General features: G+C 51.8%; 2 protein-coding genes across 2 annotated transcripts in view; both read left to right on the top strand.

The window, feature by feature from the left end:
- Positions 1 to 17,072, top strand: part of NOTCH2 (notch receptor 2) — a 132,758-nt gene extending 115,686 nt beyond the window's left edge. The window contains exons 23-34 of the mRNA XM_080649198.1: positions 479 to 715; positions 1,888 to 2,000; positions 2,913 to 3,418; positions 4,726 to 5,073; positions 5,798 to 5,940; positions 6,119 to 6,329; positions 7,031 to 7,127; positions 8,788 to 8,953; positions 9,873 to 10,174; positions 10,902 to 11,049; positions 11,607 to 11,704; positions 12,552 to 17,072. Of these exons, the coding sequence (XP_080505324.1) occupies positions 479 to 715; positions 1,888 to 2,000; positions 2,913 to 3,418; positions 4,726 to 5,073; positions 5,798 to 5,940; positions 6,119 to 6,329; positions 7,031 to 7,127; positions 8,788 to 8,953; positions 9,873 to 10,174; positions 10,902 to 11,049; positions 11,607 to 11,704; positions 12,552 to 13,940 (3,758 nt within the window). The 3' untranslated portion in view covers positions 13,941 to 17,072. The remainder of the gene's footprint in view (positions 1 to 478; positions 716 to 1,887; positions 2,001 to 2,912; positions 3,419 to 4,725; positions 5,074 to 5,797; positions 5,941 to 6,118; positions 6,330 to 7,030; positions 7,128 to 8,787; positions 8,954 to 9,872; positions 10,175 to 10,901; positions 11,050 to 11,606; positions 11,705 to 12,551) is intronic.
- A 5,487-nt stretch (positions 17,073 to 22,559) lies between these two features.
- On the top strand, positions 22,560 to 24,836 carry LOC308237301 (disintegrin and metalloproteinase domain-containing protein 30-like; the record flags this gene model as incomplete). Its single annotated transcript, XM_080647867.1, has 1 exon — positions 22,560 to 24,836. One exon carries the CDS (start codon positions 22,560 to 22,562, stop codon positions 24,834 to 24,836), a length of 2,277 nt encoding a protein of 758 aa, XP_080503993.1.
- Between the last annotated feature and the right edge of the window lie 1,113 nt (positions 24,837 to 25,949).

The raw sequence follows: 25,949 nt of genomic DNA, 5'->3' as shown, positions 1-25,949 counted from the left end.
ATCGAACCTGGGACCCTTCAGTCCGCAGGCCGACGCTCTATCCACCGAGCCAAACCAGCTAGGGCTTACCAATATATTTACTTGCTTGTAGTCTATGCAGTTATTGTTATATTCTCTTTGGAATAGTTTTTATATTTTGAATCAGGATGAATAAATTAACAACCAATTCCAAGTCTCTCTTGAGCTCCCATGTCCTCATCTCTCAGGTGAGACACACAGTACCAGCTGCTCCCTGGGGACTGTCATTGCGTGGAGAGCACCTCTGAAGCCCTAAGCATACTCTTTCCTTTGCTGTAACTGGTCCCCAGAAGGATGGTGGCTGTCGTGGATCAAGAGTGTATTTTGTGTGACCTAAGAGGTCCCTCCACAGATGGAGGAGAGGAACGGATTGACTTCGAAATGGCAGCCAGGGGGGCCCTTTCTTGCTGGAGAGCAGGGTTCCCAGAATGGTCCTAATTCTCGCTCTCCTCTCCCCCAGGCCTGCTTTGTGAAGAGAACATCGATGACTGTGCCAGGGGGCCCCACTGCCTCAACGGTGGTCAGTGTGTGGATAAGATCGGGGGCTACAGCTGCCGCTGCCTGCCTGGCTTTGCCGGAGAGCGGTGTGAGGGGGACATCAACGAGTGCCTGTCCAACCCCTGCAGCTCGGAGGGCAGCCTGGACTGCATACAGCTCACCAACGACTACCTGTGCGTCTGCCGCAGCGCCTTCACAGGTGAGGCCTCTCCAGGAGGAGGCTGGGCCCGTGGGGCCTGCCCAGACCCGAGGGAACTTTTCTTAGGCAGAAAAACTAGACCAGCTTCGGCCAGGGCCCAGTTTCTTCTTAGCTCTGTGCTCCATAGATTTTATAGTCAGTCTACAATCTCTGCATTTTCTCTTTTGCTATACATTGATTTTATATAATATATATATATATATATATACATATATATATATATATATGTAGTATATGTACATTTATGTAGCAGAGATATTAAAAAATAGAATGTTGGGAGTAGTTGAGCAAAATCACATTTTTTAAAATATATTTTATTGATTTTTTTACAGAGAGGAAGGGAGAGGGATAGAGAGTTAGAAACATCGATCAGCTGCCTCCTGCAGACTCCCTACTGGGTATGTGCCCACAACCAAGATACATGCCTTTGACCAGAATTGAACCTGGGACCCTTGAGTCCGCAGGCCAACGCTCTATCCACTGAGCCAAAATCACATTTTCAATTGCAATAAAATACACATAAAGTTTATCATCTTAACCATTTTTAAGTGCACAGCTCAGTGATGTTCATCACCAGCATCCATCCACAGAGCTCTTTTCCTCTGAACAAAATACTAGTGGGGAAATGAACTCTGGAAAGTTAAGCTGTATTTTAAAGCAGCGCCAATCAGGCTTCAGAAAGGCTAAAAAAAATGATTGAAAGAGATGTTATGGATGAAAATTCTCTATAAATTGCAAATCAGCATTTATATGTATTGGTCTGGGGTAGTCTTTCCTATGAAGTAGACCCGATGTTAACAAAATGCAGTGAACAGTTTTGCTAACTGTTTCCTTTGGCTTATGAAAGCTAAATGCCTTCACTAAAAAGCTGTGTCGTTTTCCTTTTTTCTCTTTTTGGTGATGGTTTTAGCGTCACTTTTCATATCCGTCCTGTTCTGTGAGTCAGGTGGGAATGTAGGCCAGGCGTGCTTGTAGCGGAGATGAGACAGGTGAGGTGGAGGGTCATGAGGTCGGCGCATGCTTCTCCCTGTCTCTGTGGCGGAGACCTGAGCGCTCATACCTCCCACCCCACCTCTGACCTCTGACCCTGGGCTCGCTCACACCCTCCCAGGGCTCTGCTCAGTAACTTGCACTTCTGCCTCCTAAAGCTCCTTTTCATTTTCTGCTTTGAGGTCGTCACTGTGAAACCTTCGTCGATGTGTGTCCCCAGATGCCTTGCTTGAATGGAGGGACCTGTGCCGTGGCCAGCAACATGCCCGATGGTTTCATTTGTCGTTGTCCCCCGGTAAGTGCCGTGTTGCCTCCTAAAGGCACACGCTGTCGTCATACAGTCCGGCCGAGCCGAGCTTAGCCTGGTCTCCCCACGCTGCAAGGGGGGCTTTCTTGGGGGGGAGGTTTCTCCATTTCAGCTCCTTAGAAGGAAGTGCTTGGGTTTTCCGTATAGAGCTAAGATACTGACACAGTGAGCACCCTACTCTGCGCCTGTGGGTCTTTGGAAGCACCAAGGGACCCTGCACGCAGTGGGGGGTGCTCCCCGCAGAGAGGACTGCTGTCTCTGGCTGCAGGTGCTGCGCTGGAGGTGGTCTCGCTGCCAAGCTGGGAGCAGAGTTGGTTGGAAACGCGACTTCGCTTGCATTCCTTCGCAGGGGCTGTTTGGGAACAAGCTGCTTCTTAAACTAGAAGGAAGCCTGATTTTAGCCATTTGCTGTGCAGACCCCTTTGCCGCTGGCAGAGGCTGAAACCTCCCTAAAGCAGAGATCACTGTGTGGAGGCACCGAGGGGAAGCCTCTGCAGGCACCTGGGCCGGGGCTGCGCGCGCAGGAAGTGGAGGAATGACTGACATGGGGAAGTGTATTTATCCAGGACTCCTGAAGTGATTCCCCACACTCCCCAAAGGCCTTACATAAGCGATGGAATGATGGTTAGGAAAGGTGCTAACAGATACAATGTCACCTGCGTCTTGTCCCATCACGACCTAATCTGGACGTGATCTTAAGTGGGTAGAACCCACATCACCCCATAGGTTGACTTGAAGAGGTCTCTTCTTGCAACTTGGCCCAGTTGGCTGCGTGGAGGAATCTTAGCCAGGTGTCTCGCCCTGACCTCCCTAGTGGTGTGGCCGAAGGCTTGGGAGGGGAAATGGGACGTGCCCTCAAGAATCGATCCCCCATCCTCATTTGTTCACTGATTTCCACAGGGGTTCTCCGGGGCGAGATGCCAGAGCAGCTGTGGACACGTGAAATGTAGGCGAGGGGAGCAGTGTGTCCACACGCCCTCAGGGCCCCGCTGCTTCTGCCCCAACCCCCAGGAGTGCGAGCTGGGCTGTGCCAGCAGCCCCTGCCAGCACGGGGGAAGCTGCCTCCCACAGCGCCAGCCCCCGTATTACTCCTGCCAGTGCCCTCCACCGTTCCGGGGCAGCCGCTGCGAGCTCCACACAGCCCCCACCAGCACTCCACCTGCCACCTGTCACAGCCAGTATTGTGCCGACAAAGCTCGGGACGGTGTCTGCGATGAGGCCTGCAACAGCCACGCCTGCCAGTGGGACGGGGGTGACTGTTCCCTCACCATGGAGAACCCCTGGGCCAACTGCTCCTCCCCACTGCCCTGCTGGGACTACATCAACAACCAGTGTGACGAGCTGTGCAACACGGCCGAGTGCCTGTTCGACAACTTTGAGTGCCAGGGGAACAGCAAGACGTGCAAGTAAGGGTCCTGGTCCCTCGGAGCTGAGGGAGACTGTCACTAACACACCTCGGTTTCCTGTTCTTGCTCCTAACCACTCCAGCGCTTCCGCCCGACCTGCCTCTGCTTTCAGACTGGTGCCCGAGGCCCTCTGCTTCCTGGCATCGGCCTCGTCCCACCGCACGCCGCCTGGGGCGCTGCCTGGCTGGCAGAGGTCCAGGGATGCTCATTGCACAGCCACCCTCTCTCTGCCTATTTCTGCCTTCTCACCTGCTGCTCTCGTGACCTCCTGGGGAAATGCCTTTTGGAAGTGGTGTTGGCCACTCTCAGGCAGCCTCTCACGTAACCTGCCTGCAGGATGGATGGAAAGGTCTGTACCTCTGCCTGCTCACCCCACTCCTTTCCCAGATGGGTTTGTCGGGAAGCGGAGCTAGGTTAGGCCGTGCAGCCCCCTCCTCATCTTTGCTTTGCAGCTACGGGGCGCTCTGTGGTTCACATGGAGACTGTCCTGTTAGCTGTCCCGTTTCATTGCCTCTGATGAGTTCCCCACAGCCTGGTGAGGCCTGGGTATTGTTAGTGGTCTTTCACGGGTGAGGGAACTGAGACCCAGGGGTTAAATCGCCAAAGCACACCCAGCACTTCCCGACGCCTCAGCGCTGGCTGAGCGAACGTGGCAGCTTGTGCCGAATGGTGTGACTGCCCCGGGGTGAGTCAGGGAGGGGAGCGCCCATGAAGTGGTCTGTGCAGCATTTAGGTTCTGGGACTCGATTTCTTCTTCCTAGTATTGGAAAGAGGCTGTACAAGTTAGATGTGGTTTCCTGTGCGGGACACACACCTCCCGGCCCACCTTCCATAGCTGGGATTCATTGTGGATTGGGAAGGATATAGGCCACATGGACACGGTCTTGATGGCTCGGAGCTATGTATCCAGGAGGCACCTTCGAGAGGCACCTTTACTTCCGATGCCCCTGGTTACCTCTCCAGGGGCGGTGCAGACAGAAATAGAGGAAACACAAGGCAGGTTGATTTCCATCTTGTTTGTACACCTGACTTAAAAACACGATGAGCTGCCAGGGCCCCCAGCCCGTGTGGCACAGTGAGCCCGTGCTGTCTCTCCTTCAGGGCGCGCCCACTGAAGCCGTGTGGCGCAGACTCTGTGCTCTAAGATGGCAGGGGCAGGAGACCCAGGGAAGGCTTCACGGGGCATTTGGGGCTTGACCTGGGCCACAGAAGATGGGTAGGAAAAATCCAGCGTGGTTCCCAGTGGAAAACCAGATGGAGCTTCAGCCCCGTCTGAGCCCCTCCCCTCGGCCTGCCTCCCTGCCCAGGTACGACAAATACTGCGCAGACCACTTCAGGGACGACCACTGCGACCAGGGCTGCAACAGCGAGGAGTGCGGCTGGGACGGGCTGGACTGCGCTGCTGACCGGCCGGAGAACCTGGCCGAGGGGACCCTGGTGATCGTGGTGCTGATGCCCCCCGAGCAGCTGCTGCAGGACGCGCGCAGCTTCCTGCGGGCCCTGGGCACCCTGCTGCACACCAACCTGCGCATCAAGCGGGACCCCCAGGGGCAGCTCATGGTCTACCCCTACTACGGCGAGAAGCCGGCTGCCTTGAAGAAGCAGAGGCTGGCGCGCAGGTCCCTTCCTGAGGATCCAGATCAGGAGGTGGCTGGGTAGGTTTTTGGTTTCTGAGCTTTTTTTTTAAAAATTGACTTGAGAAAAGGAGAGCTAGAAACATCAATGATGAGAGAGAATCATTGATCAGCTGCCTCCTGCACGCCCCCTATTGGGGATTGAGCCCACAACCCGGGCATGTGCCCTGAATGGAACCGTGACCTCCTGGTGCATAGGTTGACGCTCAACCCCTGAGCCATGCCGGCCGGGCTCTGAGCTTCTTAAAGCTTAATTTTAAAAAGCTGAGCACTTCAATACACAGAGGAAGGCATAACATGATCCATGAAGATGCAAAGCCCAGGCACACAGCACAGCCCACCAGGTAAAACAGGCGCATGGTCCCAGGATCTACATCTAAGAGTAAAGGGGGCCGTGAGCAGCAGGCAGGAGGCAGGGAGGCCTCCTCAGATGCTGGGTTCCCCAACCTCTCGCCAGGTCACTTCACATCCCTTTAGCGGGACTTCTCTCTGGTATCAATCGTTGGCGTCTCAGCTGTGTGTTGCCTCAGTCAGGAGGCTTGGACTCAGCCCAGGAAGGTGAGGCATCCCCTAGGCAGGGATCAGTGTGTAGGATCTGAAGGAGAAATATTTTAATTTCTGAGAGCTTTCTGGAGGAGGCAGCACCGCAGAGCGGAGAGGCCGACACTGAAGGAGACGGGAAGGCTCGTGCAGCCCTCCCTCACCCCTCATTTCCCTTTCTCCTCTTTCCCCTGGGCACCCACAGCTCTAAGGTATTTCTGGAAATCGACAACCGCCAGTGTGTACAAGATTCAGACCAGTGCTTCAAGACCACGGATGCAGCCGCAGCTCTTCTGGCCTCTCACGCCATCCAGGGCACCCTGTCCTACCCGCTTGTGTCTGTCGTCAGTGAGTAGCACTGCTATAGGGGGGCGTCACCTGGGGACAAAGGGGAAGGGCACACTCCTCAACGTGCAGCTCTTTGTTTTCGGGGCTGGGAGCTCCCAGCGGCCCTCTGGGTAAACGTAAAGCTAGTGTGGGGAGGTCGATGTTTTATCGGCACCTTTCCTGTCGCTTGCACTTTCAGGTGAATCCCTGAGACCCAAACCCACCCAGCTGCTCTATCTCCTTGCCGTCGCTGTTGTCATCATCCTGTTCATTCTGCTGTTGGTGGTCATCATGGCAAAACGGAAGCGTAAGCACGGCTCCCTCTGGCTGCCCGAAGGCTTCACCCTTCGCCGGGAGTCCAGCAATCACAAGCGTCGCGAGCCGGTGGGACAGGATGCCGTGGGGCTGAAGTAAGCCGGCTTGCCAGCAGCCACTGCTCCCAGCAGTGATCAGCGGGGCTAAAGCAGGCAGGCAGGTCGTGTGGGGGTGCTGCCTTTCACGCTGAGCTCTGGCCACATCACCACACGTGACCACACTCTGGGTGTCCCCGAGCAGCTGTGAAATAGCAGCCAGAGGCCGGTGCTTCCGACCTGTACGTGTATCTGTCGCATTGGTGCTCAGCTTCTGTGTTGAGGCACACTTTATGTTCTGTTTTGTTAATCCTCACCCAAGGATATCTTTTCCCATTAATTTTTAGAGAAAGTGGAAGGGAGGAGGAGAGAGAGAGAGAGAGACAGAGAGAAACATGGATGTGGGAGAGACACATCGATTGGTTGCCTCCCACTCACATCCTGACCGGGCCAGAGACCCTGCAACCCAGGTACATGCCTTTGACCGGAATCAAACCTGAGACCCTTTAGTATGCGGGCCAGTGCTCTAACCACTTAGCAACACCGGCCAAGGCAAGACACACCTTTGTTTGTAAGCGCTTGATCGGCGGGAAAGAAGGGATGTTTACTCAAGTAAAGGGACATAAAATGCTGCCCATCATTGTGGGCCAAAGCGAGTATAGAGATGAGAGCATGTCGTGGTGGGACAGGTATTGCAATCCTCCAGATCCGTTGATGATATACCTCTTCTCTTGTTTTCCCTTCCTAATCCTGGCTATCAGAAATCTCTCAACGCAAGTCTCAGAGGCTAACCTGATAGGTTCTGGAACAAGTGAGCATTGGGTCGACGATGAAGGGCCCCAGCCAAAGAAAGCCAAGGTGAGTTGGCCACCATTGGCCACACTCGGGTCACATTTCCGTTTCTGTCCTTGGGAGCAGGAGTGTCCCACATGGGAGTGATCATCTTTATAGGTTGCTCGGGCAACAGCTATCCCAGGTTGTCATGAAAGGCAGGGATCTCTAGGTCCATTGCTGGCCGTGGGTGACCTATGTATGTTTTCAATAAGAACTCTAAGAATAATAAAACAAGCCTGCTTCCTTCCTGAAGTGCCACAGATGGTAGCCAAGTAAGGACTGAGGTGTGTAAATACAGTTTCCTGCTGGCTCCATCTCGCCCTTGCTCTGTCGGGCATTTCCCCTCTGGAAGGGAGGGTGGGATTAACAGTGAAGAAGCCAGTGGCCATCAGCTTTAGAGGGTTTAGTGGCCATCGGCTTTAGGGGACCTAGGAACTAAAGCCATTTAGAAGTAAGAAGTGGATTGGGATGGGGCTGAGGTGGAAAGGGAGGCCATCGGTCCGTAGCTATACGTGGCTGGGACATGTGTGCGTCCCGTGGGTATTCTAAATCAGCGTGAGGAGGTGGACCTTGAGTATTACCGGCACGCACTGAGCACAGTCAGAGTCAAGTCCAAAACTCTGCTGCTTGGTAGCTGGCAAATTATTTAACTTCCTTGTATGTAATTACCCTTGTTTGTAAAATAATGCTGTTAATGGGGATATTAATAATTCTTTTCTCTGTGAGTTGCTGTGGGGATTAAATACAGCAGTACCTTTATCCCATGCTAGATATTCAGTAACAGGCAGCTGCTTTTAAAATTGCAATAATAATTATTGCTCAACAACTATTTCCCGGGCGCTTGCTCTGTGCCGGGCACTTGTTTGTTCACAGGGAGGCAGCCCTGGGAAGGGCATGGCCCCTGTTCTCCGGAACCTTAGTCTGTCTAATGGTAGAGGCTGGGGTGCAGGCACCCGGGAGCACCCAGCATGTGGTCAGGAAGGAGAGGTGAGCAGAGTGCTCTTCAGGACCCACAGGAGGAATTAAAGTCCAAAGTCATTTGAAGGGGCGGTAGGAGTTAATCAGAGGATTGGGAGAGACCCTGGCAGACAGAGAGAACAGCATGAGCAAATGCCAAGAAGCAAGCAAATGGCACCTTGGGGACCTACACTGAGTGGCCAGATTATTATGATCTCTGAACGCATAATAATCTGGCCACTCAGTGTGTGTGTGTGTGTGTGTGTGTGTGTGTGTATACATATTAGAGGCCTGGTGCATGAATTCGTGCATGGGTGGAGTCTGGCCAGTGGGAGGGGACATGGGCGGTTGGCTGGCCTGCCTGCTGGTCGAACTCCTGGTCGAGGGGACAATTTGCATATTAGCCTTTTATTATATAGGATATACACTAAGTGGCCAGATTATTATGCATTCAGAGATCATAATAACCTGGCCACTCAGTGTATAAATAGCATGTTAGGTAGGTAGACACTCAGGTATTAAGGCTGAGGCTAGAGTTTGGGCGGTGGAGGTGGGAGAGCTGGACGGTGACCCGGGACAGGTGAGCAGGAGCTGGGAGGCAGCCGTGGATGCAGATCTGAGGGTTAGAGGCGGGGCTGAGGGGAAGCTGGCGGGAGGCTCGGGACTAGCTTCGTCCGCAGCTCCTGGTGGTGGGCAGCTTCACAGCCGGTGTGCCGTCCCCTTGCAGGCTGAAGCCGAGGCTTTGCTATCAGAAGACGACCCCATCGATCGACGCCCATGGACACAGCAGCACCTCGAGGCCGCAGACATCCGCAGGACCCCGTCACTGGCCCTGACGCCCCCGCAGGCGGAGCAGGAGGTGGACGTGCTGGACGTGAACGTCCGGGGCCCAGGTCAGCACCCAGCCTCCCCTCCCGAGGCCACGCCTTTGTGGGTTCTATGTTGTCCCTCCCGTGTCTGCCCTGCTTGGTGATGTGCCCCCAGCCAGTTTCCCAGGCGCTGAGTCAGCATGAGGAGACGAATGCTTGAGGAATACAGGCACGCAGACATGAACTCACAGGAGCAGACAGGGGAGGATCGCACACCGCTTCACGTCCAGCGTGCTTGTGAACATGTGGGCTGATTATATGAGAGATTTCATTTACTTTTTTGTTCGTGTTTTGGGGGTGGGGTTTGGGTGTTTTGTTTTGTTTTGTTTTTTATTAATCCTCATCCGAGGATATTTTTTCCATTGATTTTTAGAGAATGGGAGGGAGGGGGAGAGACAGAGACACATCGATAGGTTGCCTCCTGCACACACCCCGACAGGGGCTAGGGATCGAGCCTGCAACCGAGGTACGTGCCCTTGACTGGAATCGAATCTGCAACCCTTCAGTCTGTGGGCCAAACCGGCTAGGACGAGACAGATTTTAGTACAACAGAAAAATCATATCAAAGCAGAGGGATGGAGAATTCATTTAGTACAACAGAAAAATCGTATCAGAGCAGAGGGATAGAGAATTCATTTAGCTGAAACTTCAGTGCCTGTAGTTCTATTAACACTGAATATTTTAAATTGTCCATTTAAAAATAGCATAGCACTTAGAAACTTGCACAGAAAGCTTGTTTAACTTCAAGAAGAACCCTTCTTGCTGCCTCATTATCCTTTACTGGGGGGCCATTCCCAGAGGAAGAGCAGGTGGCCAGTGTCACCAGAAGCACAGGGATTCTTCCCAGTTGAATAACGTGACTCATGTATAATCTCTGGCAGTGGGGTTCATTGAACACGAGTGCCTTTCTCCTCCTGAGTTCCCGGGTTCTCCTTTCCTGTAGATGGGTGCACCCCACTGATGCTGGCTTCCCTCCGAGGAGGCAGCTCAGACATGAGTGAGGAAGATGAAGATGCAGAGGACTCGTCTGCCAACATCATCACAGACTTGGTCTACCAGGGGGCCAGCCTCCAGGCCCAGACAGACCGGACCGGCGAGATGGCCCTGCACCTGGCCGCACGCTACTCGAGGGCAGATGCCGCCAAGCGTCTCCTGGACGCAGGTGCAGACGCCAACGCCCAGGACAACATGGGCCGCTGCCCTCTCCATGCTGCAGTGGCAGCTGATGCCCAAGGTGTTTTCCAGGTAAAGAATGGGATCTGTAGTGTCTTATCTTTGTTAAGGCACTTGGCATCCCATTACATTCACTCAGTAATTCTTTCAGAGAATAAAGCAGCTGGCAGAGCCGTGCTTGCTAGATGGGAAAGCCGGAAAAGGGAGGCAGGCAGACTGACCTAATTGTCTGTAGCCAGGTGGCGGTAGAGCGGATAGCAGTGTTCTGAGTGCGAATCACGTGGTTTTCTGAGGAGCCAGAATGCCTCCCAGATGAGTAGATCGAGGGGAGTGGTGCCTGTGATGAAGCCTTTGCTAGTGTCAGCTTCTGCCTGCAGGTTTACCTGGCCACGTGGGCTTCCACGGGCTCCTTTGTGGTTTTCTTTACGTGAGTCACAGTGTGCTCCTTGATGCCCTTGTATGGTACCCTTCTGAGGAGATTGGAAGCACCTGTGCACCGAAATGGAGGTGGTGGTATTTTTCCACATCCCTCTTCTTTCTTTAGAAACTAGTGGGACTTCACTTTACATGGAGCCATTGTCTTGAGCACATGTTTGTTTGTTCATTCATTCATTCATTCATTCATTCCACAAACATCTGTTGATTGATCCTGGTAGAGACTCGGGCCCAAAAAGAACAAGACATTTCTTCCCCTCCAGGAACTCACAGCGTGGCCTCCACTACGATGCCCTTAGTTCTTCTCTCAGCGTCATTACATTCTTCATCCAGGTGACTCTCTCTCCTGTACTTCCCCTTCTAGATCCTGATCCGCAACCGGGTGACCGATCTGGATGCCAGGATGAATGACGGCACCACACCCCTGATCCTGGCTGCACGCCTGGCTGTGGAGGGGATGGTGGCGGAGCTGATCAACTGCCAAGCAGACGTGAACGCGGTGGACGACCACGGTAGGGGTTGGGATTCTGACCTGCAGAGCATCCTCTAAGGGGGAGAGTTGTTGATCCTTAAAGACCTGTCTGGGGTCCATACCCACTGAAGGTTCATTTGTCCATCCAGTCTTTTAACATATTGAGCTTGGAGAGCTGAGCCGTTGGGAGGTGCGTGGATGAAGATGGGAAGGGATTGTTAGGGAGGGTTCAGAGCCTCAAAGCAGATCTGTGAAAGGTTTGCCTGTGTAAGCTCCTGGCCTGCCACTCTCATGAGGACATCTGAGAGCCGGATTCCCTGGGATGGGGCACCGTTAGAGATCCTAAGTATACATTCTGGCGTGTAATACGTAAATACTGTCTTCAGTGCGGCAGGAGGGCAGGGGCACCACAGACAAATGGTCCTAATCCCGGGAGGTCCTCTGGAGGCAGAGCAGCCTGCACGCAGTATTTCTAGAACGAGGAAAGGAGGGAATACTTGGAGTTTGTCCTTGGACCCCACAGGGAACTGACTTCCTGATGCGAGGAGCGGGACGTGTCCTCTACACAGTCTGCTGACACGCACGTTTCTCTTGCAGGAAAATCTGCTCTTCACTGGGCAGCAGCTGTCAACAACGTGGAGGCGACGCTTTTGCTGCTGAAAAATGGGGCCAACCGAGACATGCAGGACAACAAGGTGCAGTCTGGGCTCCGAGCGGGAGGGCAGGCCCAGCAGCGCCCAGCATCTGAGGCCTCCCCTGCCTCCCGCAGCTCCGCCTGTGATCAGTGTAGACAGAGGTGGGAGCAGGCTGGACGGGAGCTTGAGGAAGGGCATCGGGATCCCCAAGGGAAGGGCCGGGGCTGAGCCTCTGCCCACTGCTGCATGCCCTTCTGCATGTAACTCGGTGCAGCCTCGCTGCCTCTCGTCTTTGACGGCCCTTCTGCTGTGCCCTGTTCTGCTCTTGCTCACTTCCTTCCTCTTGTTTGTTTTCATGCTGCGCTTCTTCTCTGTTCTTGGACACCAGGTGTTTTCCTGTTTGCTTTTCTTCCTCTGAGTTTTAGGTCAGGCTTCCCCCTCTGGCTCATCTTCTCCCTTCCTCCTACTTAGCTCTTCTTTGTGCATGTCCTTTCTCAGCTTTCTTTCACTTTTCCCTGTTTTCCCAGCTCTGCACATGCTTTCGGTTCTCCCCTGCTGCCTTGCTTATGTCTAACTCGTTCTCCTACTTTGATGAGCTCAGTGCTCTTTTACGACGCTCTGCCTCAGCGGCATGCTTGAGTTCACACATTCCCACCTAAGGAGACACTGCCCTCAACGGCAGCATTGGTTCCTGGGCTGGGGTGAAATAGTCGTACTCTTTCTCCTGAAGCGTAGATATCCGTTCAGCACGTAGCTAGAGAGACAGTTTATCGGTGGCATTAAAATTTCACTCAGAGAGGCAGTTTGGGGGAAAATGTCTAACGGGGGGTGATAGTAAAGGGATTGAGAAGCATTGCTCTGTTCTCAAGAGTCATTCAACGATGCTCTTTGTGGGCCTTCCCTGCAGGAGGAGACGCCTCTGTTCCTTGCTGCCCGGGAGGGGAGCTATGAGGCCGCCAAGATCCTCTTAGACCATTTTGCCAACCGGGACATCACAGACCACATGGACCGCCTACCCCGGGACGTGGCTCGGGAGCGCATGCACCACGACATCGTGCGCCTGCTGGACGAGTACAACGTGGCGCCGAGCCCTCCGGGCTCCGTGCTGACCTCCGCCCTCTCCCCCGTCATCTGCGGGCCCAACCGGTCCTTCCTCAGCCTCAAACACACTCCGATGGGCAAGAAGCCCAGGCGGCCCAACGCCAAGAGTGCCATGCCCACCAGCCTCCCTAACCTGGCCAAGGAGGGCAAGGAGGCCAAGGGTGGCAGGAGAAAGAAGTCGCTGAGTGACAAGGCCCAGCTGTCGGAGAGCTCCGTGACTCTGTCCCCCGTCGATTCCCTCGAGTCCCCTCACACCTACGTTTCCGACACCACCTCCTCCCCAATGATCACATCTCCTGGCCTCTTACAGGCCTCGCCCAACTCCATGCTGGCCACGGCCGCGGGCCCTGCCCCCGTCCACGCGCAGCATGCGCTGTCCTTCTCTAACCTCCGTGAGATCCAGCCTTTGGCCCACGGGCCCGGCACTGTGCTTCCCTCGGTGAGCCAGCTGCTGTCCCACCACCACATGGTGCCCCCAGGCAGTGGCAGTGCGGGGAGCGTGGGTAGGCTGCATCCGGTCCCTGTCCCGGCAGACTGGATGAACCGCATGGAGATGAATGAGAGCCAGTACAATGAGATGTTTGGTATGGTACTGGCACCAGCTGAGGGCACCCCTCCTGGCATAGCTCCTCAGAGCAGGCCGCCGGAAGGGAAGCATATGACCGCCCCCCGGGAGCCCTTGCCCCCCATCGTGACTTTCCAGCTAATCCCCAAAGGTGGGATTGCCCAACCCGCTGGGGCGCCCCAGCCTCAGTCCAGCTGCCCTCCAGCTGCTGCAGGCCCCATGCCCACCATGTACCAGATTCCAGAAATGGCTCGTTTGCCCAGCATGGCGTTCCCTGCTGCCGTGATGCCCCAGCAGGACGGGCAGGTCGTTCAGACCATCCTCCCTACCTACCACCCTTTCCCAGCCTCCGTGGGCAAGTATCCCACCCCCCCTTCACAGCATAGTTACGCTTCCTCCAATGCCGCCGAGCGAACGCCCAGCCACAGTGGTCACCTGCAGGGGGAGCATCCCTACCTGACCCCATCCCCAGAGTCTCCTGACCAGTGGTCAAGTTCGTCACCCCACTCTGCTTCTGACTGGTCAGATGTGACCACCAGCCCCACTCCTGGGGGTGCCGGAGGAGGTCCGCGGGGACCGGGGACACACATGTCTGAGCCAGCACGCAGCAACATGCAGGTTTACGCGTGAAAGAGCCTGCCTCCGGTGCAGGGACAGAACTGCCTATTGTAAATGCTGCTGAGGACAAATGAAGGTCATCCGGGAGAGAAATGAAGAAATCTCTGGAACCAGTTTCTGGAGGCAGAAGAGAGGAGACGCTCTTACCTTTCAGCTACTGCAAGGGAAGCAGTTCCGTCAGCATCAGCGCATGTCTGCAGGGCCCTGGGAGGGAGCAGCACGCCTCCTAATCTCTTGCCCGTCAAGCCAAGTGTGTGGAAATGCAAGATGAACACAAGACTTGGGACCATGTTTACTCTCTTACTTGGAGAATGGACGGATGCCTGTTATAGCTCAGACATTCTTGCAGCTGGGACTGCGTTGTACGCCCTGGGGGCTCCTGCCCTGTCCATGAGAAGATTCCACGGGGAATTGTCCCTGGAATGCTCGCTGGATGACCTGTCTCATCCTCTCAGCCTTGGCAATTCTTCTGACTTCGTTTGGTGCTTTGAATTTTGCACCTGTCTGTGGTCGCAGCCACACCAGCAAGGTACCGGCCCGGCCTCTGTGCCTTTAACCATTCCTGCTCTGGAACGTAACTTTCACTGCCTTTTCCCTCCCGTTTTCCACTCTCCCTGGGGGTCTCTCGGGGTTGCTTTGGTTATGGTTCTCAGCATAAACCTTCCTGTTTCTTTGGAAACGGACATTCGGCATCCTCCTGCCTGACAGCATTCCTGGAAGAGGAGCAAAATATTTTTCTTTCAACCCGATTTTGGGACAGGAGATCTCTTCAGGATGCTCCCCGCGTTCCCTGGCCTGCACACAGGGCTTCATGGAAACCTTACGGGAGGGAGGGTGAGAGTCCGTCTTTCTGTTCGTGGGCCTAGTCAGTGTGCAGTTCTACCCTTGGCAGTGTGGGTACTATGACCCTTAAAAAAACACACACAAAGACTTGGAATGTTGGAATGACCAAGAGATAAACTCACTGATGCAAGAAGTGTTCCCACTGGCAGGTGCCTTTCCTCCCTGGCCAGCAGCGCACTGACTCCCCTGGGAACCCTGTGCCTCCCCCTGCACCCCCCGCCCCCCCGGAACCCTCAAGGGCTCCCCTCACTCACCTAGCAGACGATGCTGTCTGTATATTGAGCCTTCCCTTCCATCGGTCCTCACAGAAGAAAATGTCTCAGACGATATTCCCTCGCCTTCTAGAATGGAACTGGCCTCGGCCCCGGGCAGCCCGTGGCAGCTGTCTTCCCTTTCCTCTTTCTGATCACAGGCCCATGCATCAGTCTTCCTTCCGCACGAGATGGGCTGAGTTACTGGTGCCCCCAGTAGGTTCTCACCGAACACAGGGATTTTCAAGGGCAAGACATGGAGCCTTGGCCTAGCTTTCTAGGGTCTAGGCCAGTCCTTTGGAAAGAGAGGAACGATGAGGCAGCCCTTGCTACTTTTTGCTACCATTGCATTTCCTTTGGAGCAGTCATGACATCTCCTTTTAGGTCACTAACAAGCTTATCAGGGATATTTTTCTTTCCTAGAATCACTGTCTAAGATAACAATGGACAGTTACAGACTCGCTGTCCTCGACACCCTCATGTTCAGTGTGGAAATGCATCTCACCTAAGTCTGCTCTTTGTATTTGTGGTCTTGGCAGCTTCCTTGACCCTGGGTCAGGGGCAGGAGTGTTCTAGGTAACACCAGAAGTAAGAAGATAAAGAATAGCTCCCCTCACCCCCCCGCCTCTTTTCCCTGAGTCGGAAAATTATTGGTCCTGTGGCCACACGGTCACATCTACCTGGTGCTGTGCTGTCATGACACCAGGGCCATCAGTTCTCCCAGAGCAGGGGGTGGACATTAATAGGGGAGTTGCCTGCTCTGTTTTGGTGTGAATAAAAGTCTTCATTCCTGCTGCGGCTGACAGTGTTCACCAGGGCCCCCCGCTTACTTGCTTTATCTGCCTGTGGCCCCGTCCAGAGAAGCCCATCGTGTCTGTTAGCAGGGCAGTCTACAAATGATGCTTTTCAGTCCTGCCCAAGTTCATGAGCCAAGAAAAAGAATTCGTTCTGCTCTCATATAAGCAGGTTGTTGATTCATTCTGCATTTTATTCTCTCAGGTGGCAGCTCTACCAGCCCCTTCCATCATGTGTAACATTCTGTCACTAACTGCTGACTCTGTCCGTGGCCCCATTTGTTAATTCACAGGTGGGGGGTCACCTGTCTGAACCGCCACAGCTGCCCCACTTACTGAGAGTGTCACCTCTGATCCAGCAGTTTGAATCTTTTATAACCTCCCTCTCCGAGCACTGTAGGCCTCACTCGCTTGTTTCTCCGTGGAGCCCCTTGGGTTTCTTTCGGGGAAGGAACGAGAAAGCTGCCGTCACAGACCACAGGCTTCAGTGATGAAGGTACTGCCTTTCAGGCACTGGTCGGTCTCTGAGGTTCTGAGGACCCTTGAGTTGTATCATAACTAATAGAAGAGACGGTGAGTGGGAGACTCCCTTTCTCATTTGGTTCCGAATGGCAGACGAACTTCTAAGGGGACAGAGCTTTTTATACCATGTATAGGTCAACCCCCCACTTTTGGTTTATTTTTATAAATTCTTCCTTTGATTCTTCTGTCATCCTCTGGGGATTTTTTTATTTGTTTATTTCTGTTTTGTGTGAAGCATCATTTGCTGACTTACATGATGGTGAGAGAGGTGGGGGTTTGAGGGCAAGAGAGACTTAAAGTCTTTAGTGTAAGCCATCAGCTATGATGCTCAAGTCCATTACGTCATCTGACTATTAAATTTGTTAGCTCACAGTTCTTGCACAGAAAGGAACCAAAGGTGGAGTGTGCTGTCGGCAGGTGGCTTGAGGAATTTGGCCTTGACCAATACATTGACTGCATGATGACCCTTTGATTGGACGGTTCTATGCCCCAGGGCTCCATCCCTATCTGTCTGGTACTATGCTCCTTCCCTGTGTACATTTCTCTTAAGAGTGATATTATATGTTTGTATGAGAAGGCCCATAACCAATAAGATGACTGCATATTCCTAACTAGGCATAGTAAGGAAAATGCACACTTTGTTTTTACTTTTCAAAGTTTCATTCTAAAAGTAGTTAAGATAAAATTTATATGAACGCATTTGTATCACAAAATAAAACCAGTTACATGTCGGACTCAGTGGCGTGGCGGTTTTCATTTCCCGTTCCTGTGTCCTGGTCCCGTGGTGACTACCTCGTGCCCTCCTTCCTCTTCGAGAGAAATCCTTTGCTTTCCATGCTGAGCCCACAGGGCCGGGCACAGGGGTGCCTTTCTTCTCTCTCCAGGCAGATCCTAAATCAAGGAAGGCGCTTCTGTCACAGAGGAAGGCGCTTCTGTCACTTAGGAAGCATCGCAAGACTGAGTCACTTTCCTTTGCACCAGCTGGTGAGACAGTTGCTCAGGACACAGGGCCTTCCAGTGAAAACGGTGGTGTTTGCCGAAGGCAGAGCTGAGAATTAGGATCTACCGAGTAATGCTGATGGTGCTGGGACCCAAACGGTCAGTGTGCAATATTATTCCTCAGGTTTTATAGAGAACTTAATAGATACAGTTATAAAATAGTATTTTGCATATAAATATGTTACCAAGTTTATTCATGTACTTGCAGAGTCAATCAAGTGAATGCTTGAACACAGATATTGGACATTGGTGATAACTGTGGCATTAGCCACCTCCTATCAATTTCCATGGCATATTTGCCGAAATAACGTTTTAACACAACTGGCAGCACATAATGGTTATCCCGAGAGGGTTACAGTTTTATATAAACATACATAATACATGTGGAGAGCTTCATGTTGGCTTTGTAATGGTGTGAGAAGAAAATGCTTTTGAGAGCGAAGGAACGCCTCGCCCAAGTCTTGGCCTCTCAGAGCTGGGGTTCCTCTTCAGACTTTGGGAACTCAGACTGGCTCCATGGAAACCTGCTCCGGGAGACCTGGCCCACTCCCCACCTTCCTCCTCCCCCTTCCACTTGGAGCCTAAACTCCCAGCCCTCGATGAGGCGGGGAGAATCCAGGGCCCTCCCAGCCCGGAGATCCGAGGAAGGAGGGCAGGCTGGAGGCCAAGGCTGTCAAGTCACGTAGCTGGGACGATAGATTTGGACGCCAGGCCCTGGTCACGCAGTCATGCAGCTAACAAGCCTCCCAGCCCAAGGAGAGGCGCCGAGTTCCTGGGCGATGGGCAAAGGGGGAAGGGACTGCGAGCCTGTCGCTGCCTCTGCCTCTGTGAGTGCTCCCCTGCGGGCAGCTGTGAGCGTGGCCGGGTCTTCACTTCCCCTGCAGGACAGTATTTTAAAAATGAAATAGGAACCAAGTCCTTGCTAAGGCCCTGAAGAGAGAGGGTGTGTGTGGTGTGTGTGCGTGGGGGGCGGAGGGACGGGATAGAGAGCAGGTATTCAACTTTTCCTTCTTTTGACTTGGAGCTTTCCAAGACACATTTACTAATTTTTTTAAAATATATTTTTATTGATTTCAGATAGGAGGAAGGGAGAAGAAGAGAGAGATAGAAACACCAATGATGAGAGAGAATCATTGGTCGGCTGCCTCCTGCACTCCCCACACTGGGGATCCAGCCCACAACCTGGGCATGTGCCTTGACCGGGAATCGAACCATGACCTCCTGGTTCATAGGTTGATGCTCAACCACTGAGCCACACCAGCTGGGCAGCAAGACACATTGAAAACATTTGCACCAGTCAAGACCCAACTGCAAAGTGTGGGCAAACTCAAATTAGGGTAATACCAGAAGGGCTCATTTACAACAGGACTGGCTGTGAAGTGTGTATGTGAGGGGGAGGGGAGCCTTAGCGGGCAGTGCAGAAAGGCCTGGCTAGCATCAGCAGAGCGATGACCACTTCGGTCCAAAGGGAGGAAAGCTGGGAGAGGTCACTGAACCTGGAAGATACCTCAGGAAGAGCCGTGACTTCTATCGGGAACACAATGAGCCATCGCCCCACCCCCACCCTGGACTTCCTGTTTGCTGAATCCAAGAGGAAATCTGAAAATGAAGGAACCTGTTGGATTTGACCCATTGATACAAGTAAGCTTCCTGGGGGGCAGAGCATGGGGGAGGAAGGAAGAGAGTGGATCTGACGGTGCAAACATTATCTAAATCATTCTCCCTCCATCTGTGACATTTCTAAGAAACTTCTACCTTTTGAGACAGCATGGAGGGACCTGGGAGTATCATGCTAAGTGAAATAAGTCAGAAAGACAAGTATCACATGATCTCACTCATGTGGAATCAAATGAACAAAATAAACTGATGAACGGAGTGGATCCAGATACATGGAAGCATGGAATAGAGTGTGGAATCTCAGAGGGAAGGCTGGGGAGGGTGGGTGGGTGGGAGGTAATCAACCAAAGACCTTGAATGCATATGTGCATAACCCATGGACACAGACAATAGGGTAGTGAAGGCTGGGGGGCGAGGGTAGGCTGGAGGGGAGCCAATGGGGGGGAAAAGGTGACATATGTAATACTTTCAACAATAAAGTTTTGGGTTTTTTTAAAGAAACTTCTACTGACAGCCTTCCTTTGATGTGTCAAGGTGGGGAACGCAAAGTAAAAGGAATGATGTATTGATAATCTGATTTAACGTCTTTTCCTGATCTACTTACTAGTGTGCTTCTTCACTACTTTGGCTCTGAGCACCCAAACTGAAGAGAATCAAAAACAGCAGGATGGATGAATTATGGTTCCTTCATTCAATGGAGTGCTACACAGAAATGGGAAGAAAAAAAAGCAACGATATGAGGAATTGTCATTGGCATAATATTGAGCAAAGGAAGCCAGACACCAAAGAAGATACACTGTGTGATTCCATTATCTAAGTTGAGGAAAAACAAACCAATGGTAAATAGAGATCTAAAGAATGGGTGCTGTTTGTGGGAGAGGCTTCTTGACTGAAAAGAGGGCAAGAAAATCTTTCTGAAGTCTGAAGGTGGCAATTACATAAATGTATACATCTGTAAAATTCCCTTAAGACTTGTGCATTTTACTATTGTAGGTTATCCTATATAATAAAAGGCTAATATGCAAATTGACCGAATGGTGGAATGACCGGTTGCAATGATGCACACTAACCACCAGTGGGCAGACGCTCAATGCAGGAGCTGCCCCTGGTGGTCAGTGCGCTCCAGAAGCCAGGCTCACGGCTGGTGAGCGCAGTGGTGGTGGCGGGAGCCTCTCCCACCTTCACGGCAGCACTAAGGATGTACAACAGCTGGCTTAGGCCTGCTCCCCACCCCACCCCGGGCTCCTGGACTGCAAGAGGGCGCAGACCGAGCTGAGGGACCCCTCCCCACCCCAAGTGCATGAATTTCGTGCATTGGGCCTCTAGTACTTTAATAAAATACATCTGCAATAGCTGACAAATGTCTAAACACCTAATATTATGAAAATAACATATAGTTGCCTGGCCAGTGTGGCTCAGTGGTTGAGCATTGACCTATGAACCAAGAGGTCACAGTTCAATTCCAAATCAGGGCACATGCCTGGCTTGTGGGCTCAATCCCCAGTAAAGGGAGTGCAGGAGGCAGCCAATCAATGATTCTCTCTCATCATTGAGGTTTCTTATCTTTCCCTTGCCCTTCCTCTCTGAAATCAATAACAATACATTTTTAAAATAAGAATAAAAATAAAGAGGCCCTAGCTGATTTGGCTTAATGGATTGAGCATCGGCCTGCAGACTGAATGGTCCCGGGTTTGATTCTGGTCAAGGGCACATGCTCAGGTTGCAGGCTCAATCTCCAGTTGGGGATGTGCAGGAGGCAGCCAATCAATGATTCTCTCTCATCATTGATGTTTCTATCTCTCCCTCTCCCTTCCTCTCTGAAATCAATAAAAATATTTTTTAAATAAAAATAAAGAGGACAAGATAAACTTTTTAAAATATAGACTCTTTCCCATTAGTGATTAGTTGAATCAAACTAAATGGTGAAGGAAATCCTATGCATTCTGGCTCTGGGGTACAGAAGTCATCTCTTGATGTCAGGTGAGAAAAACTGGGTTGTTGAGGGGGTATGTACGGGGGGGTTCAGCACCACAGTCAGACAATAGGTGGAGCCCCAGGATAGTGATTTGCTACACCAGGGAGGCTGCAATGTTACACAAAGACACTAGAGGGAGTACTTGAGTAAAAACTGGCAAACACCTTGAAACAGAGAGAGAGAGAGAGAGAGAGAGAGAGAGAGAGAGAGAGAGAGAACACTTGAGAGATATGCAGAAACTCAAGCCTGGCGTGTGGCGAAAGTCCACTCTTGATGAAACCAGACAGCAGTCTGGGAGGCTTGGCTTATTCTTAGAAACCAAAAATCCCAAACACTACACCAAAGACAAAAAAAAAAAAAAAAACAAGACAGGCAACCACAACATGCCCAAAGAAATGAAGATATATAAATAGAAAAGAAGGAATTCGAAGTTACTGTCATAAGAGTATTCAATGAATGAAAAGACAGAACAGATAGATAGCTTTAAAAAAACTCAAGAAAATGCGGCATGAAAAATGAGACTACCAACAACAATAAAAACGATGACGAAGAAGCAAACAGATATTCTGTCAATGAAGAACACAGTACCTAAACAGAAAAATTCACTGGCGGGACTAAGCAGCAAACTTGACCAGGCTGAACAAACAGTGAGTCAAACTCAGAACGGACTTTCATAGTTAATGAAATAGACGAAGAATTCGAAAACAGTGAACGGAGCCTACAGGACTTAGCAGATTTCATCAAATGAAACGACATATGCATTATGGGAGTCTCAGAAAAGAGACTAATTGAAGACACAGTAGCCAAAAATCTCCCAAATCTGAAGAGAGAAATCGATGTACATATACAAGAAACTTAAAAACTCTAATTAAGATAAATTAAAGACACCTACATAGAAAAACCTTTATTTCTTTAAAAATTATAGATATATCCCCCCGCCCACCACCCCCCCCCCAAACACACACACAATTTTCTCCCCTCCACCCAGCCCTGCCCCACCAAGGCCTTCTTCATCAAACTGCCAAAAGTCACACCAGGTCCTCTTGCCAGAAGCCAGGGGCAGCCTGGGGAGGGGTGGGGTGGGGTGGGGTGGGGTGTAGCTTCTACAGTGACATTCTCAGGCTCTGCTGCTGCTCCTGCAGGATCCCGGCTCCTGCCCACTGTCTCAACCGAGTCCAGCGGAAAACTGGGAACAATGTGGCGGCGGTGTGAGCAGAGAGGCCTATAAACAGCCGATCCCAGCCGGTGGAGAACATCAGGGGTGTCCCAGGGCCTGTAGAAACAGACTAAATGGCACAGGAGACAGTCACCTTAACAGGTTCTCCTTTCTTCCCACCAGTTCTCTAGTCCTGCTCCTTTGCCAAGCTGCCCTCTGACTTTCAGCGTCCCTCGGGCCAATAGTTCCTCTTTCTCTTTGATGCTCGCGCACCTTTGTCGCGTTTCTTCCCCGCGCGCCCAACGGCCGCCCAGAAAACCAACTGGATGCCTTGGACAGGACCTGCGCCCTGACCCATCCTACACCTAGGCTGGCGCTCCAGCAGCCCCTGCTCACGGAGCCCCCGCGCTTTGCGCGCCTCTAGCGGCGGTGCCGCGAAGTGCAGGGGCGGACTCTCTGGGGGACAGCTGTGCCATGAGGTCAGTGAGGACCTTAGTCTCCCAAGGCCATTTGCTCCCAGGGCTGGTCCTGGCGTTGCTCCTGGTTGACTCCCTCGGCGAGGACTTCAGTTTTCACCCGGAGTGGGGGTTTGACTCCTATGAAATCACCATCCCCAGAAAGCTGAGCTTCCGGGGAGGGGAGCAGGGCGTGACCAAACGCATGTCCTACCTCCTGCAGGTACAAGGCCAGAAGCATGTCCTCCACCTGTGGCCCAAGAGGTTTCTGTTGCCCCGGCACCTGCAGGTTTTCTCCTACACGGAACAGGGGGAACTCGTGGAGGATCACCCTTACATTCCCAGGGACTGCAGCTATGTGGGCGTGGTGGAAGGAGCTGAGGATTCAGAAGCTACTCTCAGTACATGCGCGGGGGGGCTCCGAGGCATATTGAAAATTGATGCCAAATATTACCAAATCGAGCCCCTCAGGGCCTCTTCCAGTTTTGAACATGCCCTATATCTCCTGAAGAACGAGGGGGAATTTCAGGATCAGATCTGGGACTTCACTGGTGATGAAACAGAAGAACAGATGGCCCAGCCTGACATCATGCCTCGGCGTAGTGACTTTGCTGACAGCGTTAAACACCAAAGGTACTTGGAGTTGGCCATGGTCTTTGATCACGAGAGATATTTGTATTTGAATTCCAATCTTAGTCAAGTAATAGATGATGCCATTGTTATGTCTGGGGTGATAGATACTTACTATCAAGAGCTCAGTCTGAGAATACATCTAAAAGGTATTGAAGTATGGACAACTAGAAGCAAAGTAAGACTTTCATATGATAAAATAGCTTCAGCTTTAACCCAGTTTATAGCATACAGAAAACATGCCCTAAATGCTTTGATCCCAGCAGATTGGGAACATACATACGTTCAAGGAAACTTATCTGATCACAATTCATGGCACTGGGGGAAAGTGTGTGGTAAGGGACATGTCGGATCTGGGTGTGTTATTATAGATAGGAATATCCTTTTACCTGCCACGTGGACTGCTCATGAAATAGGCCACAGTGTGGGAATGGAGCATGATACGCAGTACTGCCAATGTAGGGGGAAGCATAGCTGCATCATGGGCAGTGGACGCTCTGGGTTTAGTAATTGTAGCTACAACGATTATATAAACTACGTACGTCAAAGAGCAACCTGTCTGACTGATATCCCAGGACTAGGGTATGTGGTTAAGAAATGCGGAAACAAAATTGTGGAAGACGACGAGGAATGTGACTGTGGTTCCAAAGAGGACTGTGAGAAAGAGCATTGTTGCAAACCAGATTGTAAATTCAAACGGGGTGCCAAGTGTAGCACCGGACTTTGCTGCCATAAATGTCACTTTCGTCCATCTGGGTTTGTGTGTCGGGAGGAAGAAAACGAATGTGACCTTGCAGAGTACTGCAATGGGACCTCGAGTTTCTGCCCAGATGACACGTATAAGCACGATGGCACCCCGTGCAAGTATGACGCCCGTTGTTTCAGGAAGGGGTGCTGGTCCACATACATGCAGTGCCAGCGCATTTTTGGATCTGATGCCAGGGAGGCTCCTAATCAGTGCTATGAAGCAGTGAATTTAATAGGGGATCAGTATGGGAACTGTGGTGTTATTTCAGTTGGTAATTATAAACAGTGTACCAAGCAGAATTCATTATGTGGCAGGGTGCAGTGTATAAACGTCCCAACCCTCCCTGACATGCCAGATCACACGAGTGTCGTTTCTACTCATCTGCAGAATGAAAATCTGTTGTGCTGGGGCCTAGGGTACCATCTGGCCATGGTATCCATGGGGATTCCTGACTTGGGTGTCATCCATGACGGCACCTCCTGTGGCAAGGACCGGATATGCTGGAACAGAACGTGTGTGGAGATTTCCACCCTGAAGATGGACTGTGTGCCTGAGAATTGCAATGACAGAGGCTTCTGCAACAATAACAGAAACTGCCACTGCCTGAACGGCTGGGCGCCTCCGTTCTGTGAGGAGCAAGGGTACGGAGGGAGCGTTGACAGTGGGCCGCCACGAAGGTTGGAGGAGGAGGTGCCCGCCTCCTTTCAGATCGTGTACCTTTTGATGCTACGCATTATTTTGTTCTCCATCTCCGTGGCTTTTGTGCTTCTCAGGGCATCGATTGGAGAGTTATTAAACCTCAAACAAAAAACACCACCACCGACTAACACGGAGATAAATAATCCAAGGCAAAACAAAGAAACTCATATAAACAAACAAACAACCAAAGTAATGAGGAAATCCACAGTCACCCGGTAACACAGAGTCACATATGAAAGAAGCTTATTGTTTATCCAAAGGCTCCTTACTCTTCCTCCAATTCTTTTTTACTTACTTTTCCTTCTAGTTTTGATCAGCAAATAAATGATATTCTTGTTTGGGAGACAAACCAGTGCACATTGCTTTCCTGGTGTTCGCGTGCCCGAGTTTGTGAGCGAGGGTGGCATGTCCTGAGAGGAATGCCCTGCTGGCTTTTCTGAGCTACAGCTCTGGGTGGTGTGAGTCTCATACAGTTACAGTGCTCGTCAGAGCAGAGTCCTGCCTCTCAGAATCCCAGCAAACAGACGGATCCTTGGCCTTTGCCTCTGCCCCCCTCGGTGTGAGCAGTGAGGATGCCTGTGCCTGAGTCCCATGCTGAACCACCAATGGTGACCTCCACAGTTTACAAATGGGAAGCGATGCTCTACCAGGAGTGCCCCTCAGATAAGCTTATCGCCCTGGATAGTCCCTGTCTGGGCCACTCAGCTCTACAGATGTGTGGTCTCTGACTCAAATATCCGGGTGACCTCAGTGGAGGTAAGGACACTAATCTACCACACCTCTGGCTTTGCACCTCCGTCTATAATTGATGACACACCCTGGCGCGGTCCAGAAAGCAAGAGTCTAACAACATTCTATGCTTTGGGATTCTGCTCACAGGGACACATCTTGCGTGCGTGTGTGCTGAGGGACACCTGGCTCTAGGTTCGCCACATCCCTAAGTGGAGCAGAGGAGTGTGAGGAACCCCTTTCACCCTCATGTCTGGCTGCAGAAATTCTCTCCCCTTTGTCTGGTGCTCTGTGGGGGCGGAGAGGAGGACTGGGTGCCCTTGGGAGGAGTCAGTGTCCATCCGTTCTCCCCAGGGAGGGTCTCATCCTTCCCAGACCTTGTCAAAACAAAGGTCATAACAAGAAACAAAGAAGGTCCCTACATAATATAAAGGGATCCAACAAGAGGATATAACCCTTATAAACATATATGCATCTAATAGAGGAGCACCTAAATATGTATTTAAAGACCTCTTGGAGAGCTTTAAGGGTGAGATCAACAACAATAGAGTCAAAGTAGGGGACTTTAACACCCCACTGTCATCAATGGATAGATCTTTCAGA

The sequence above is a fragment of the Plecotus auritus genome (genome assembly GCF_963455305.1).
Source record: "Plecotus auritus genome assembly, chromosome: 12".
Lineage (NCBI taxonomy): Eukaryota > Metazoa > Chordata > Mammalia > Chiroptera > Vespertilionidae > Plecotus > Plecotus auritus.
The sequence above is the reverse complement of the archived record's forward strand: the minus strand, read 5'-3'. Positions and strand labels throughout refer to the sequence as shown.